At 37.2% G+C, this 15785-nt stretch overlaps 2 protein-coding genes across 2 annotated transcripts; one reads left to right on the plus strand and one right to left on the minus strand.

The window, feature by feature from the left end:
- Positions 1 to 187: 187 nt before the first annotated feature.
- On the minus strand, positions 188 to 1676 carry LOC136997707 (uncharacterized). Its single transcript, XM_067348765.1, has one exon. The coding sequence runs from the start codon at positions 1281 to 1283 to the stop codon at positions 189 to 191; it is 1095 nt and encodes a 364-aa protein (XP_067204866.1). The 5' UTR covers positions 1284 to 1676; the 3' UTR covers position 188.
- Positions 1677 to 13663: 11987 nt separating this feature from the next.
- LOC136997710 (uncharacterized) lies at positions 13664 to 14859 on the plus strand. The gene is made up of 3 exons (XM_067348769.1): positions 13664 to 13879; positions 13951 to 14116; positions 14190 to 14859. Exons 1-3 carry the CDS (start codon positions 13679 to 13681, stop codon positions 14273 to 14275), a joined length of 453 nt encoding a protein of 150 aa, XP_067204870.1. The 5' UTR covers positions 13664 to 13678; the 3' UTR covers positions 14276 to 14859.
- Positions 14860 to 15785: the final 926 nt, after the last annotated feature.

A 15785-nucleotide genomic window follows, 5' to 3' on the forward strand; every position in this document is an offset into this window, starting at 1 on the left:
ACGCGTGACTTGGCGTTGAAAACCTCACCATCCTTGCAGAGACAATTCTCGCGCACGTAATTCTTCGAGACTCCGCCGCTCTGTCTCGTCACCCTGACGCTTCCTCCTCCTAACTGTAGTCCGAATTTGTTGATAGACATTCCTGTAGCATCACACGAGCAATACTGGCGATAGTTGAAAAGCTGTGATTAATTTATAATCAGACCGGCTTCGCGCAGTTCTTCGATAATCGAGAGAAACTCGTTATCGTGCGCGTTGTTTCCCGCCTGACGGGAGGCGTCCAGCAATCGAAGGCGATCCACCAATTCGTTCGGATCATCCCAGTGCACGTAATCGACCGCGTTGTCGGTCACAGTCATGGTCTGTGGTACGTTACACTTGGGTAACGTGCGACCCACACCTCTCCTGTCGAGATGTGCAACACCTCCACCTTTCTTAGATATCAGAGGTGTGATGATATGTTTGTATTTGTATCCTTTGTTTCCCAAAACAGGTAAATGCGCGTTATGACCGCGTCTGTGAGCGTTAGTAGCGAGTAGTATGCTCTTGTACTTTTGTTTGTCATCCTCCGTACACAGCGTATCGTCGGGAAGTCTTTTGAATATTAATTCAAACAGGCCGGGTGTGCCAGCGTATTTCACACCGTCCACGATCACATTGTCGTCTTTATCAATGTCGAAGACCTTGTCTCCGAGAAACGTTCCCGCATCGTTAAAGTATACACCGTACACGTTGTCGATCCCTCTCTTCTTGTCACCGCTCAAGAGCTCCCCGATGTACTCTTGACCCAGCGGACCCATTTGGCCGTACAGAGCTTCCCGACCATCGGACGTTTGCATCGTCTGTCTCACGGATGTTACGAAAGACGGGTCCGTGGTTTCGAACACGTTTTCGGTCGGTAAATATGTCGGCGCTTCAAACACCAATTTTTGCGGCTGGAACGGAGTCGAGGCTTGTATCGGTGGCGTCAATGGGGTCTGTATCGGTGTCGTCAACGAGGTACGCTTGATTTTCTTCTTCTTCTCAGAGCTTGTCCGCTTTCGTTTGATGTCCGGTTCGTTTTTAATCTCGAGATCGTCAACCGAATCATCGTCACCCTTGATGTTCTCGACGATTCGTTTCAACGGCTCTACGATCGGTTTCAACCGTTTCTCCAATTGCACCTCTTGCTCCACTCTACCCGTCTTCAACGTCCGATGCTTCTTGCGAATCGACTCGCTCGTACGAGCGATTTCCTTCGCGATCTTCTCCCTCTCGTCGATATCTTTCGTGTCGAGCGTCATCGTCAACGTCTCGAGAACAACTAACCATTCCGCGGTACCGCAAACTCGTTAAAACCACGTCTGTAACGTCCATCGTTAATCGCACTATCCTTGTCTATCACTAAAAATCCGTACTTGTGCTGCCAACATGCGTGACACAATGTACCGAAATCTTCGTACGTCATGTCCGTATTCACATGATCGTTGTAGACGTGCTTAAGGTTTGTTCCATCCTGCTTGAATATTACGAATAAATTCGCGTTGTCGCGCACGAGATGTTTCGGTATTTTTGCATACGTTTGGCATAGATAAAAACAATCGACCTTCGAATGTCGACCCATAGCAAAGTACTCACGTATCGCATTCTGCTTGTCGCACGCTATATCGTCGAAGACGAATACGGAATTCGGTAACGCCTCGCTGTGCGGTACAATTGCGTTGTTGTCCGAGAATGTAAAGTAGCCGATTTCATCGATCGATCCGAGCAATCTTTCGAGATATCGATACTTTGGTTGATTCAACGATTTCGAGTACACGTACACGTTTTCGAAACGTACACCGTTCGGACTTTCCAGCAGACTAATCATTACATTGGTTTTACCGCAATTCGAGGGACCGCAAATGATACCGCGTATCGTGTTTGGCAGCATTTTACCGTGTCTGCACGCCTTCTCACAAACCCCTTGCGTCTTATCATCCATGTTTTTCACACGGATCGTGTACGGTTGTTGTACAAATTTCATTTTTTTTACCAGACTCTTTCTCATCCTTGTTATTACGCGACGAGTGCGCAGCATCGGTTGTTGGAAAGAGCGGTGCTCGGATATTTGTCGCTAGATCTAAAATATCTCTATTTCCATACATGATTCGGACATTATCCTGAAAAAAAAAATATTGTTTCAAACACACGATTAGCGATACACGTTTGCGACATTCACCTCCTTCCGTTCCTTCTTATTATCCCGGTTATTCATTGTACTTTGTCGTCCGACAAACTTTGATATTCTACTGGTTAATGATCGATACGCGCCTCCTATTTATAGGTGAGCGCTGTCGAAACACACCTCAGTTGGAAATATGATTTACACGCGATACGTTAGAATTCGCGCTCTATGAAACGATACAAGGGTGCCGGTTTACTGAACAGTGTGATAAATCGACTACCGTTGGAGCTGCATATACCCGGCTACCAATTTTGCGGGCCGGGGACTCGTCTGCGGAAACGACTCGCGCGAGGGGATCGAGGTATCAATCCGTTGGACGCGGCGTGTCGCGATCACGACATCGCGTACTCGCAAAACCGCGAATCAGCGGACCGCCACGCAGCCGATCGCGTTCTCGCCGATAAAGCGCGGGTGCGGATCACCGCTGCGGACGCGACTCTCGGTGAGAGGGCTGCTGCTACCGCCGTATGGGCTGCTATGAAAGCAAAGACGAAATTGGGGATGGGTATGACAAAGAGAAAGAAGAAGAAGACCAAGAGGAGAACGCTTCCGACGGCGAAACGCGGTGGTATGTTACCGTTGTTACCGCTCTTGGGAGTCATCGGTTCGCTTGCCGGTGGAGCGGCGGGTGTTGCAAAGGCGGTGAACGACTCTAAGGCCGCGCGACGACAACTCGAAGAGACGAAACGTCACAATAAAGCAATGGAAGGACGGGGGATTTATCTCGCTCCGTACAAGCGGGGCAAAGGATTGAAGAGAAAAAAAAAAACGTCGAAAAAACGATAGAGATGCCCACGGGTGCCACCACCAATCTACAGTTGTTACAAATAGCGAAGCGTATGCGAATACCGTATTTCCGAGGTGTCTACATGCGTAACGCTTTACCCGACAAGATACATAAAAATGAGAGCGGTATCGTAAATTTGGACGATGTCGACGGGCCGGGCACGCATTGGGTGGCGTACGCCAAGAGAGACGATCGCGCCGTATACTTTGACAGCTTTGGCAATTTGCAACCGCCGAAGGAGCTTACACGCTACCTCGGAGACACCGATACAACGATAACGTACAATCGCACGGTCTATCAGACGTACGATCAAACGATCTGCGGACAATTGTGCCTCCTGTTCCTTCAGAAAATAGATATAAAAATCGATCCGCCATCGATCGACATCAGTCGTCGATGGAATCTCGGCAATGTCGCTGACGCTCACTCTAAGCGGTAAAAGCAGCGTTCTCACGGTGGATTATTTTCCACCGATAGACTTGAGCGATGGAGACTACGAGCTCGGCCTAACCACGATGGAGACCTACAACACGATTCCGAACGTGACGGTAGCGAACAATAAATTTTATTTCGACGACAATGACGAAGAAATTACAATTCCCGAAGGATCGTACGAATTGGACGCCATTGCTTCTTATCTGAAACGCGTGATACTGCAAAAACGAGGAAAAAGTGAAGAACAAGATTATCCATTGTCACTTCGTCCCAACGTTAATACCATGAAGAGTGAAATCATGTGCGCTTTTCGAATAAATTTCGCCAAACCGAATACCATCGGACCGCTGTTTGGATTTTCGACGGGTCGTATACTGGAACCGAGAAAGTTGCACGAATCAGACTCCTCGGTAAACATCGTCAACGTAAACATTATTCGAGTGGAATGCAGCATTACCGCGGGTGCGTACGCCAACGACAGGTTGGTGCACACGATACACGAATTTTCACCGAACGTACCTCCGGGATATAAAGTCTCGGAAACACCGGCGCAAATCATTTACCTTCCGGTCATCGCGAGGAGCGTTACCGATATCACCTTGCGCGTGGTGGATCAAGACGGACGATTGATCGATTTTCGCGGAGAGGAGATTACCATTAGACTGCACTTGCGGCGACGTGGTGCGAGGAAATGCTCGTGTTGAACGAACAGCGAGTGATTGAGAGAACAACAAAAATTGGGAAAACATCGCCATTCAAGAGGCTCAGTACGACGAACGTAAACTTTTTACAATCGTTGGGATTCGTTGTGAGAAACGCTTAAAGAGATGGATATACTTGACATCGCTGACGAGCCCGTCTTCGACGAGCGTATCGTGAAATATGAGATGCACACGTACAATCCGTACGCTAACACGACGTTGGGACACAGCGACGAGATACGAATACCGATACAGCAACAGGATTTGTACACGTTACCGTGTGAGAGTTTTCTCTACATTGAAGGAAAACTCGTTACTTCTGCCGATGAGAATAGAGATAACGTGTGTATAATGGGTAATAATTGTGTCGCGTTCATGTTTGATGAAATGCGATACGAGCTCGACGGAGTTGAAATCGATCGTAACAGAAACGTTGGAATAACGAGCACGATCAAAAACTATGTATCGCTGACGATGGAGAAGAGTAAGACGCTGAAATACGCATCGTGGAATCCGGATGGAAATCCGTTGCTCGATGGAAACTTTAATTTTTGCGTTCCGCTCAATACTCTTTTAGGATTCTGCGAGGACTACAAACGGATTGTAATCAACGCTCGTCACGAACTTGTATTGATACGATCGCGCAACGATAATAATTCTCTCGTTGGACGAGTCGGTACGAATCCAACGATCGAACTACTCAAGATACAGTGGCGAATGCCGCATGTATCTCTGAGCGAAGTCAACAAGCTGTCTCTTCTTCGAACTTTGGAAAGCGGAAGATATCTGAGCGTGTGCTTCCGTTCGTGGGATCTGTACGAGTTTCCTCTGCTGCAGAATACAACGAAGCATTCCTGGGCGGTCAAAGCTGCGACGCAATTGGAAAAACCGCGATACGTAATCTTTGCTCTCCAAACCGGTCGAAAAAACGTACTGTCTGAAAACGCTACGCAATTTGACGCTTGTAAACTCACCAATGTGAGACTGCATCTGAATTCAGATTTTTATCCGTACGACGACATGAATTTGGATTTCGACAAGAGTCGATACGCTATACTGTACAATATGTATGCGCGTTTCCGCAAAGCCTATTATGGACAGGACGATACGTATTTGGACATTGATGAATTCTCGAAAGCCGGTCCGTTCGTAGTCATAGATTGTTCGCGACAAAACGACTCTGTCAAGAGCGCCACCGTTGACGTGCGAATAGAATTTGATTGTAAGGAAAATATACCGGCTAACACCACCGCCTATTGTCTCATTATACACGATCGAATGGTCGAATATAATCCGCTGAACAACATTGTGCGCAGACTCGTATGATTTTTTTTTTTATAAATTGGAGATGCGTACGCGGACATGTCAGTTTTCCGACGGTCGACGATGATGTCTGACGTACCAATTTTCGTCGATCTGCAAGGTTACGCGTTCAACAACATTTTTATCGTGAAAGAGGTAGCGGTACTTCGCGATGGCGAAACGTTATCTCATTACGTATTTCGTGAACACGTACCGTGGTATTTGTTAACAAAATCGGAAAAATCGCTGGCGTGTTGGTTACGGATACACCACCACGGCTTCCGATGGGAAGATGGACACGTCTCGTACAGTCAGATGAAAAGTCTTATCAACAATGCTATTGGTACGGAACCGCCTCTGATATACGTAAAAGGACTCGAGAAGAAAAAGTGGCTGTGCGAGATTTTGGAAGATGATGTAGAGATCGAAACGATCGATGCGGATTACGAAGATATCGCACGTTTGACGAACTTGGATGTAATCGGAACCTTGCGCTGCGCGTATCACACGAGACATTGCGCTATGCGGAATGTTTGCAAATTGTACAAGTGGTGGTGGTTTGAGCGTAACAAACGTGTAAAACAACTATGATTTATTCTAATAAAATGATGTATATCACACTCGTATGACTTTTATTCCACCTTTTACCCGTTACATAATCCACCATGTAATATGACCTATCGCTTATCTCGTACATCTTTCAGACATTTATTGAACGTATATCAAACGTCTTTGAACGTCAATCGAACTACTTTTAACATCTATTGAACGTCTATCGTACGCCTCTTGTACATCTTTGAACGTCTATCGTACGTCTTTGAACCTCTATCGAACGTCTATCGTACATCTTTTAACGTATTGTTGAACGTCTTACGTACAACTTTTAACATCTATTGAACGTCTATTGTACGTCTTCGAACATCTATCGTACGTCTTTGAACATCAATCGAACTACTTTTAACATCTATCGAACGTCTATCGTACATCTTTTAACGTATTGTTGAACGTCTTACGTACAACTTTTAACATCTTTTGTACATCTTTTCAACATTACTTAAACCACTTTTAACATCTATCAAACGTCTTTTAACGTTTATTACTACAGCAAAATTGACGTTTTTGCGTCGAGCTGTATATAAGGTGCGCGGAAGAGAGAAATTTATCAGTCCAAAGTGTGCACGCGGTGGAGAAAAAAGTATAGAAAAATGGAGCGTGATCAGAATAGAAAAAATTCCGAATACGAGAAGTGTAAGGATTGCGGAGTGTACCACAAGCCGATAGCTGTGGTCGAGCCTCGTCCGAGAACGACTCAAGCGCCTCCCGTCCCTCCTCGTAATCGTGAAAGGCGTTAAAGGCTCGGTTGAAACAATTTTTTTTTTTTTGTAAAAGATGTATAGATGAAAAAAAAAATATGAATAAAATTTGTTAATACTAATCTTATTGCGATTTTTTCTCCTTTCACCTACCATCCTTAAATTACATATTAAGTTTAGATTAGAGTTCCTATTAAATTTATATTTTTACCGCGGATAATTTGTATTAAGAAGAAAACATAAGTATATTATTGGTGTTTAGAATAAATGCATAACTTAAATAATTCACTATATTATTCGCCACAATTAAAAGAAAAAAAAAATGATAGTCACTGGTTCGCTCGTTTCCTTCTATCATGTAGTGTAACATGACGCGCGCGCTTATCTCGCAGTAGGCTAGGTCGGTGAATAAGATGAGGCACAGGAATAATAATTCAAATTATTTTATTGATAAATAATATTTATTAAAAATAATTAGTTCCGCATACATGGTTCAGTGTTGTATACCCCGTTATCCCGGTTCTACAAAAACATTGTTCATTCTTTTCTTGCACCGAGGTGTTGCATACTCCGTTCTCCCGGTTCTGCAAAATGTGTACGATCGATGTTTGATGTTGAGGAGTTGTGTGTACTTTGTGCGAATGTATCGCTGTCGGCACCTTCTCCGGATGCATTTTTCTAATTTTTTCAAGTATCGCGGATCTATACCGCTTCGGTATCGTATAATGTATATAGTTATAGTAGCTTGAAGACATCGTTGATTTTAGACTATCCTGAGCACATAACGAGCACAACTTTTGCATCAATATCGGTAGGATAGATTCTCTCAAAAACACCGAAAATTCCTCCTCGGAGTCTTCTAGTACACTGTCGTCAATTTCACTCGTCCATTCGATAAATTGATGGCGAAATATAGTATCTGGAATATATGGTTTAATGAATGCAGGAAATGTTGTATACTTTTCAATTATTTCCTCACTGCTTTTATACTTCCTTCTACATCCCCGACATGTTGTTAACCAATCTGTGAGAGTACTCAGATTTTCCTCTCGTAAGGCGAGACTGTCTTCCATCTCTGTAATAAATAAAAATTATTAAAATAAAAATATCCAATTAGTTATTACACATTCGAAAAATGTGTATTAAAGATATTTTAAAAATGTGTACTTTACCTATTTCAGTTTGCACAAAGTGCAATCTTTCCTGTACGGTGGGGGCCCGTCGATGTGGTCACGCTGCCACGACTGGTTGTAGTGCAACGAGCACCGACGATAACCTTGCACTTCCGGATCCGCTCTTAAATGATCCGGTAGCCTATCCCACACGTGATCCACAAACCGAGCAAAGTTTTTTATAAGAATCACTTTCGGCACGATTTCTAATTGCTCCGCGGACAAGCTCAGAATGTCACGTTCGTCCAATAGCGCGATGAACATTTCGACTGTTATACCACTCGTTCTTCGCGGGCCTTATATACCCGCTTGTTGCACACGACATTGATTAAAACTATCGATGTTTCATATTTGCATTAACAATCCTTATCTTATCTCTTCCGGGAATTATTGTGATCTGATACCCCCCACCATTCCAAAATTACCTCCTTTCCTCCAAACACGATGACGCATCTAGCAACATGGCGATGCCTACAATTTGTATTAACAATCATTATCACACCCTCTAAGAAACGGCGCTCAAATGCTGCCTCTTTGTTCTAAAATACAGCGATGACGCAATCCGTAAACCTGCACGAACCTACATACTATAAACATTGCGATTCCAACAACATGGCGCTCTACTTTGATGTGTAGAAAAAAACCATAGGATGTAAACAGTTCTCTTTCCAATAAACAATCCTTATCTTTTCCGGGAATCCTTATCTCGCGATTTGTATTAACAATCCTTATCTTCCGGAAATTATTGTAATCTGATACCCCTACCACTCCACATTTACCCCCTCTCCTCCAAAAATGATGACGTTATTACCCCCTCCACTGTTATCCGATACCCTTCTTCCCCTCTTCACCCGCACCCCCCTCATTGCCCCTGGGTTAGAATCATCATAGTATAACTACTGATGAGAATGAACAGATAAAGTTTAGACAGTGGTTAAGAAAATGGAACCTGAAACACAATGTTACAGTAGGAGCGTGCAGAGAGCTTCTTGCAAAATCAAAATCATATTATCCAAACTTGCCCTTAGATCCCAGAACTCTCAATGAGACACCTAGAGTAACACCAGTTTTAAAATTCAGTAATGGTTCCTATTGCCATGTTGGATTAATTCCAGGACTTGAAAGACGTCTAAAAAGTTCTGGACTAAAAAATTTATATAGAAAAAAAATAGGATTGGATGTTAATATTGATGGAATAAATGTAACAAAAAGCTGCATCACTGATGTATGGCCTATTTTATGCAGGTCCTTGGATCTAGTTGATGATAGACCGTTTGTTGTTGGAATTTTTGTAGGATTAGGTAAGCCAGACAATTTAGAGAAGTATTTGCAAGACTTTATTTTAGAAATACTAAAATTGAAAAGTGATGGACTGATTTGGAATGGTGTGATGCATGCAGTTTATATCAGTTGTTTTATTTGTGATGCTCCCGCAAGACAGTATTTAAAATGTATTGTTGGTCATGGTTCATATCATGCCTGTGAGAGATGTATTCAATGTGGAGAATATGAATTTAATAGAATGTGTTATTCCACTGATACCCACACACGACGTAGTGACGAAGATTTTATAAATCAGTCAGATTCTGAGCATCATATTGGAATATCGCCTCTTTCAATTTTACCTATAGGAATGGTAACAATTTGTTCTTGATCCGATGCATTTGGTGTTAGAAGGTGTTATGAAAAGATTTATGAAATTTGTTTTAAAAGGAACAAAATCAGGAATGCGCCTTAGAGCAGTAGAAATTGTTGAAATTAGTGAGAGAATGAAAAACTTGCGTTTTCATATTCCATCCGAATTTGCTCGTAAACCAAGAAAAATGGGACTAAACGAGCTTGGAAAATGGAAGGAGACAGAATGGAGATTATTTCTTCTCTACATTGGCTGCATCGTTCTCAAAGATATTTTATCTCCCACCCTTTACAATTTATTTTTAATTTTGCAATGTGCAATGATTATTTTGTCTACGCCACGCTTTAGTGAAGACGAGTCATATATAAATTTTGCTCAGAATATGCTAGACCACTTTGTTAAAATTTGTGCACATAGAGGGGTATTTGAAAAAAAATTTGTTGTTTATAATGTTCATAACTTGCTTCATTTATGTGATGATGTGAGGAACTTTGGCAACCTAACTGATTTCAGCGCGTTCCCTTTTGAAAGTTATTTAAGACAATTAAAAAGATTACTGCGAGCACCAAGCAATCCCATGCAACAACTTATAAGAAGGCTAGCTGAGAGAGATTATTTATATGATTACTCGCAAAAATCGCACGAGTTAATACCAGAAAGAAAAATACCTGGGACAAATAAATACAAAATTCTTTCATCTTCATTATTTACTTTGAGTACCATCTTTAAACGAGACAGTTACTTTTTATATGAGGAAAGCATTGCCACTGCTAAATCCATTCGGAAACTTCGAAATGGAAACACTGTCATTATTGCTGACATTTGTGACGTAAAAAAAGATTTTTTTGTTTATTCATGTGAATTCAGTAAGCTTGGTATTTATAATCTTGGAAAAATGTCTTGGTATCGTCGGAATGTTACTGTGCCAATTGAAGCTGTAAAGACAAAATATATAGTTCTATCCTGCAACACAAATATGATAGCTGTCCCCATGTTACATTCATTTTAAAGTTGAGTATACAATAAAAGTGTTTGTTGTACTTAGATAATTGTACATAATTGTACTTGGATAATTTTAATAAAACTGGTTTAATTTGTATTTATGTATCAAAGACTAATCAGTTGATTTTTTAATTCTTTGTAATTATTTTGGATGGTATCCTTGGAAATAATTTTTTAAATTAATATCTTTTGAAATAATTTTTAAACAAGCCTTGTTCTTGCTTTTGTCTTTTTTTTTCATTTCTGTTTTTTTAGCATTTTACTTCATGCTAATGTGCCTAATAATTTTTATTTTATTACTAAGAGTGTGATGGCGCAGCTATAGTTCCTGCATTATGTACATAATGTCCCTGCATGAAATTGTTTTTTCTTTTTCTGCATTATGAAAATGTTCTTTTTATTTTTGCATTTTAATAAGTTGAATTAGTACTAATTGTAATATTTATTTTTAAATCTTTGTTTTTTTTTTTAAACGTTGCTATATTCTGTATTGTATTAATATTTTCCTTTAACTTAAGACATTTCATTGTATACATGTAATTTCAGAAAAAAAATATGCTATTGCCGATCTTATTAATACTATGGGAGACGATTCATTTGTTGAAGTAAGTGTTGTTGCGTGGAATTGGATCAGTGACGATGGCTCGAAATGTGTTTATCCCATGTACCTACCTCCAAAAAAACAAGCAATCGCAATTCAAAACTGCATGGAACCCAACTCTCAATTTACATCATATTCTTCAACAATACGTTACTGGTTTGGTAAGTTATTCTACATATTTACATTTTAAGTATATAATTATGATTTTATTGCATTCTTAAATTGTTTTATTTATTATTCTGTCATGCTTTTTATTTAGCAACATATGTAGAAGCTCGAGCAAGATTAGATCGGGCAACAAATTATACAGATATTGAATCTGAGATGGAGAAGACAAGCAGGGCTATGCGCAAGAAAAAACAGATTTCATCTGATACATCAGATGACAATTCTAATGATACAGATGAAGAATTGGAGAATTGTCCAAGAAGGAAAGCAAGAAGGATAAAACCAGTAGTAATAACAAGAAATTTAAAATCCAACCGCCTCAGCTCCCTAGCTTCAATTTTTTGCCTGGTAATAAATATTTATCTGTACAAATAAATACTTATTTGTAAAGAAATTTTATTCTTTGAATAATCTGTTATTTTATTTTCAGATATATCCAAATCTGCTCCGAGTGTATCAAAATCTGTTTCTTCTATTTAAAATGGAGTAGTTAATGACAGTGAGTCACAAGTTTCCCAAGATGGTAAATCTTATATCCTTTTATTATTCTTGATCTAGTAACTGAAAGTGTTTTACATAGTAATGATTCTTTATCGTACAAATAAAAACGTGGAAAACAATCGATGTATTATTAATAATAAAAAATAAAAAATTGAACAAAAAGTCTTAGATAAAAAAATTAAATTTTTTTAAGTTCAATATTATTTATGCTATATATTATTTATTTTTATTATTTTTTTTATATACTGTCTTTAGTGCACGTACTTTGCTAGCATTACTTATAAGTAATTTCTTAAATATATCTATTTAAATGAAATACATAAATTAATTATTACAATATAGTTAAAACTACAAGATATGAAACCTACTTTTCATATTTCATTTTTTAGAAAATCATGTTGATTGCAGAAATCATTATTGCCATATTTATTAATTTCTAGATGTCAATGTAAATAAGATAACTCAAAAGAGTAAACTATCTTCTAAAAAAACATTGAAAAGAATAATTTCTTCTGGAAATAAGAGTAAAACTGGAGGTATTATTATTAGTATTATTTATATTTATTATTTAATTATTCTGTTATGATAATGTTTTTTTTTTAAATCTCTTTCATGCAAAAGGGACTTTAGAGAAACAATTATCAAAGACATCAAGTCAATCTATTGTTGAGAAGAGTGGAGGTAAAAAAGAAAATAATGAACAGGACAAATCTAGTATTTAATTTCATTTTTGTATTATAATACTGCAATTCACATGATATTAATTTTATATCTGAGACTTTTACATTAATGCTATGATTTTCAGGTAAAAACTTCAATAAGATGTCAATGACAGAGTATCTCACAGAATTTAATGCTACGAAACAAAGCATCAAAACTAAAACAGGTATACTAATCTTTTTTAAAATAAAGTGATATTATGGATAAGTATAGGATCTTTACACTATTTACTAATATACTGAGATGCATTAATTCATCATAAAGTTGCATCAAATTTTAACATTTAAAGATAAACGAATCTAAATATTTGTGTATTATGTACGATTTTGAATTGTTTGTTAGTTAATGAACTAATTTGCCATGTGTGAAAGGTTAAATGTAAAAAAAAGCAGTAGCTCATACAATAAGTAAATTTGTTAGTAAAAATATTATATTCTTAATAACATAGTCATGGCTTAAATATCTAGATATGATGCATTTGCTTAAAATTTTAACATTTCACGCAAATTCATATATTGAATCATTAATGCATCATAATCTATGATACATATAAATGTTTTTACTGTGAAATTAATGAAGGAAATATCTTTTGGTATGATATTACTTGCAGGGAATGTTAGATTGAAACGTGATGGTATTAATACTTTCAACAAAATTGATATATCAAAATCAAGCTCCTCTAAAACACTTCAAGAAAATGGTTAGTAATATTTTTCATTTTAACATTGTGATAAACATAAAAGAATATTTTATACTCATTTTTTTACAGCTAACAATGACGAGATTTCAGTCTCAGATGAAGATAATTTTAAGTCTTATGATCGAGAAGAAGATATGTTCGACAGAACATATGAGTCATCTGCAGATATTAATCATAACAGCTATTCATCTGATTGTAAGTCAGTCTGTATACACTTTTTTTATATAAATTATAATTTTTTAAATTCGGTGTTTTATAGCGAATTCAGAAGCTGAAAAGGACGATCCAGTTCAAACAGACAAGACCGCTAAAATAGATGGAAAAATAAACACCATAGGCATTTACTATATTTTGAATTATATTTATGAATATTATTTTATTTGTATAGTTAAGTTTAATTTAATATTTCTGAGTTTTTAGAACTTTTAAAGCAAATGTACGAAAAAATCACAAAAATAGAACAAAAGCAGGCAAACATAGAAAATAATATCGAGGAAATTAAGCAGCTTGTACTTTCTAAAACAGAAACTTTGACACATCCTAAAGATTTACCAAAGCTGCCTTTACAGACTTATGCCGATTCAAAATACTTGGAAGAAAAAATAAGTCAAAATGAAGCACGAAAAGACTATATTGTAAGTGTAAAAGGATTGATTAATTATTTATTTTTCTTTAATTTTTATTAACATTCTTATATCTTTTTCAGATTAAAAGACTGTGTCTAGCTTCTAAAGGTACTAGTGACAAAGAATGTGCCAAACGAGTGATGGAAAAATTAATGTCTAATCATGTTGATACTTTTTACAGTTGGCAAGGAAGTGGTGGGAAAAAAGATTCATTTAAAAACACTAATATAATGGAGGCTATAACAGGTATATTTTTATTCTATTATGTGTATATTCACTCTGTTTGTTCTATCAAGATTAATTTTTATTTTTTTTTTAGTTGCAATGAAGAAACTTCGACATGATATAAACATGGGCACAGCTCAAAATTCAATAAAAGAATGGCTAAAATCTAGAAAATTGTGAAAAACAATTCTGTTTTGCCTGATGAGTAAAATTGAAGCACAAATTTTATAACGAGAAAATGATGTTTCATATATGTATTTTATTTCAATTTTAAGTAACTTAAAAGTATTATATAAATTATTAAAAGTATTATATAAAAAGTATTATATAAAAAGTATTATATAAAAAATAACAAAATGTATAAGTATATGTATATATATATAAAATTAAGTAAAAGAGTATAAGTGTGCAAATATATAAAATAAATAAAAGATATATAAATAAAAGTATATAAAATATAAAAAAATATTAGCAAAAACTGTATTTTAAAATGTTTTCAAGAAAAATGTTTTGTTATATCTCATACAGTATGCATATATCCAAAAGATGTTCAGAGGACATACCGAAGATATTGTATCTCTCAAAGATATCTTAAGGATATCCTCTAAACGTCTTTTGAATATACGTGCTGTATGAGATATATATATTTTGCTTTTTAGAACACGTTTCTAAGAAATATTTTATTAACGTTTTCACAAAACGTTTATTAAACGTTTGCATGAACTCATGAGGAAACGTTTTAGCGGTGGACATTTGTACGCTTTACGAACGTAAACGTTTGAACATCTCTCAAACGTTCACATAACGTTTATGTGTTGGTGGGGTTCATGGATCAAAACATGTTGGAGCAGAGATTATAAATAAAATAAAAATTTTCCAAGGAATTCAGGCCATGATAAACAAAAAGCAAATTCAGTCAGCTCATACTCCTGATAAATGTTTGGGTAAGAGTTATTTATCTTATCACTTTCACTGAACATGAGAAGTATTTAATGGATTCCATAGACATCTAACAGATGTCAAAGTCTTTGCCCGAGCCAAAATTAAAGGTCAGATATACACATCTCTGTTTTACAAAACTACAAAAACGATAAATTATTGTGTACGCTGCAGAGTTGCTGAAAATTCAGTTGTTTTTGGATCAATAAAGTATTTCCTTAGATCTCGGCTAAACATTTTCTTTGTACTTGAGCCGCTTGAAATTGATCAGGCTAGAATTATATTTCATCAAGAAACACGAACAAGAGTTGACCACATTCTTCCAATCGCAGAAGGAGGGCCTCCTATATTGTTGCAAGTCAATCATATCATGTCAATGATGAAAGTATTTCTAGTAAATAATCACATATGTATCGTTCCAAAAGTTATTAGAAAATGTCTGCTTTAAAAACGTGAAAAGATAGTTTACATTTTCTTGCTTTCGTATATATCTATGGTAACTCAACAATAAAAAATTTTTTGGAGCAATTTAACAAGGCAGCTACAATTTTTTCTGGAGCACGTCAGGATTTTCAATTTAGCTATGGACTTCTCCTGAGATTTGTCAATCTACTTGTTATCATATTGTACTAAAAAATAAGTAGTGAAATAATTGGTAGTTATATATATTTTTAATGTATTTTAAATGGCTATATGTGACACAGCACATCACATAATAACTAGAGCCCAGCAGGAAAAATGTGCTATGACA

This window comes from Linepithema humile, chromosome 2 (assembly GCF_040581485.1).
Source record: "Linepithema humile isolate Giens D197 chromosome 2, Lhum_UNIL_v1.0, whole genome shotgun sequence".
NCBI classification, from domain to species: Eukaryota; Metazoa; Arthropoda; class Insecta; order Hymenoptera; family Formicidae; genus Linepithema; species Linepithema humile.

Excerpts from the sequence above, each read along its gene's own strand:
- LOC136997707 (XM_067348765.1), bottom strand. The coding sequence starts at position 1,283 with ATGACGCTCGACACGAAAGATATCGACGAGAGGGAGAAGATCGCGAAG.
- LOC136997710 (XM_067348769.1), top strand. The coding sequence starts at position 13,679 with ATGTACGAAAAAATCACAAAAATAGAACAAAAGCAGGCAAACATAGAA. Across the intron at positions 13,880-13,950 it reads AAGCACGAAAAGACTATATT|ATTAAAAGACTGTGTCTAGC; the intron begins GTAAGTGTAAAA and ends TATCTTTTTCAG. Across the intron at positions 14,117-14,189 it reads TATAATGGAGGCTATAACAG|TTGCAATGAAGAAACTTCGA; the intron begins GTATATTTTTAT and ends TTTTTTTTTTAG.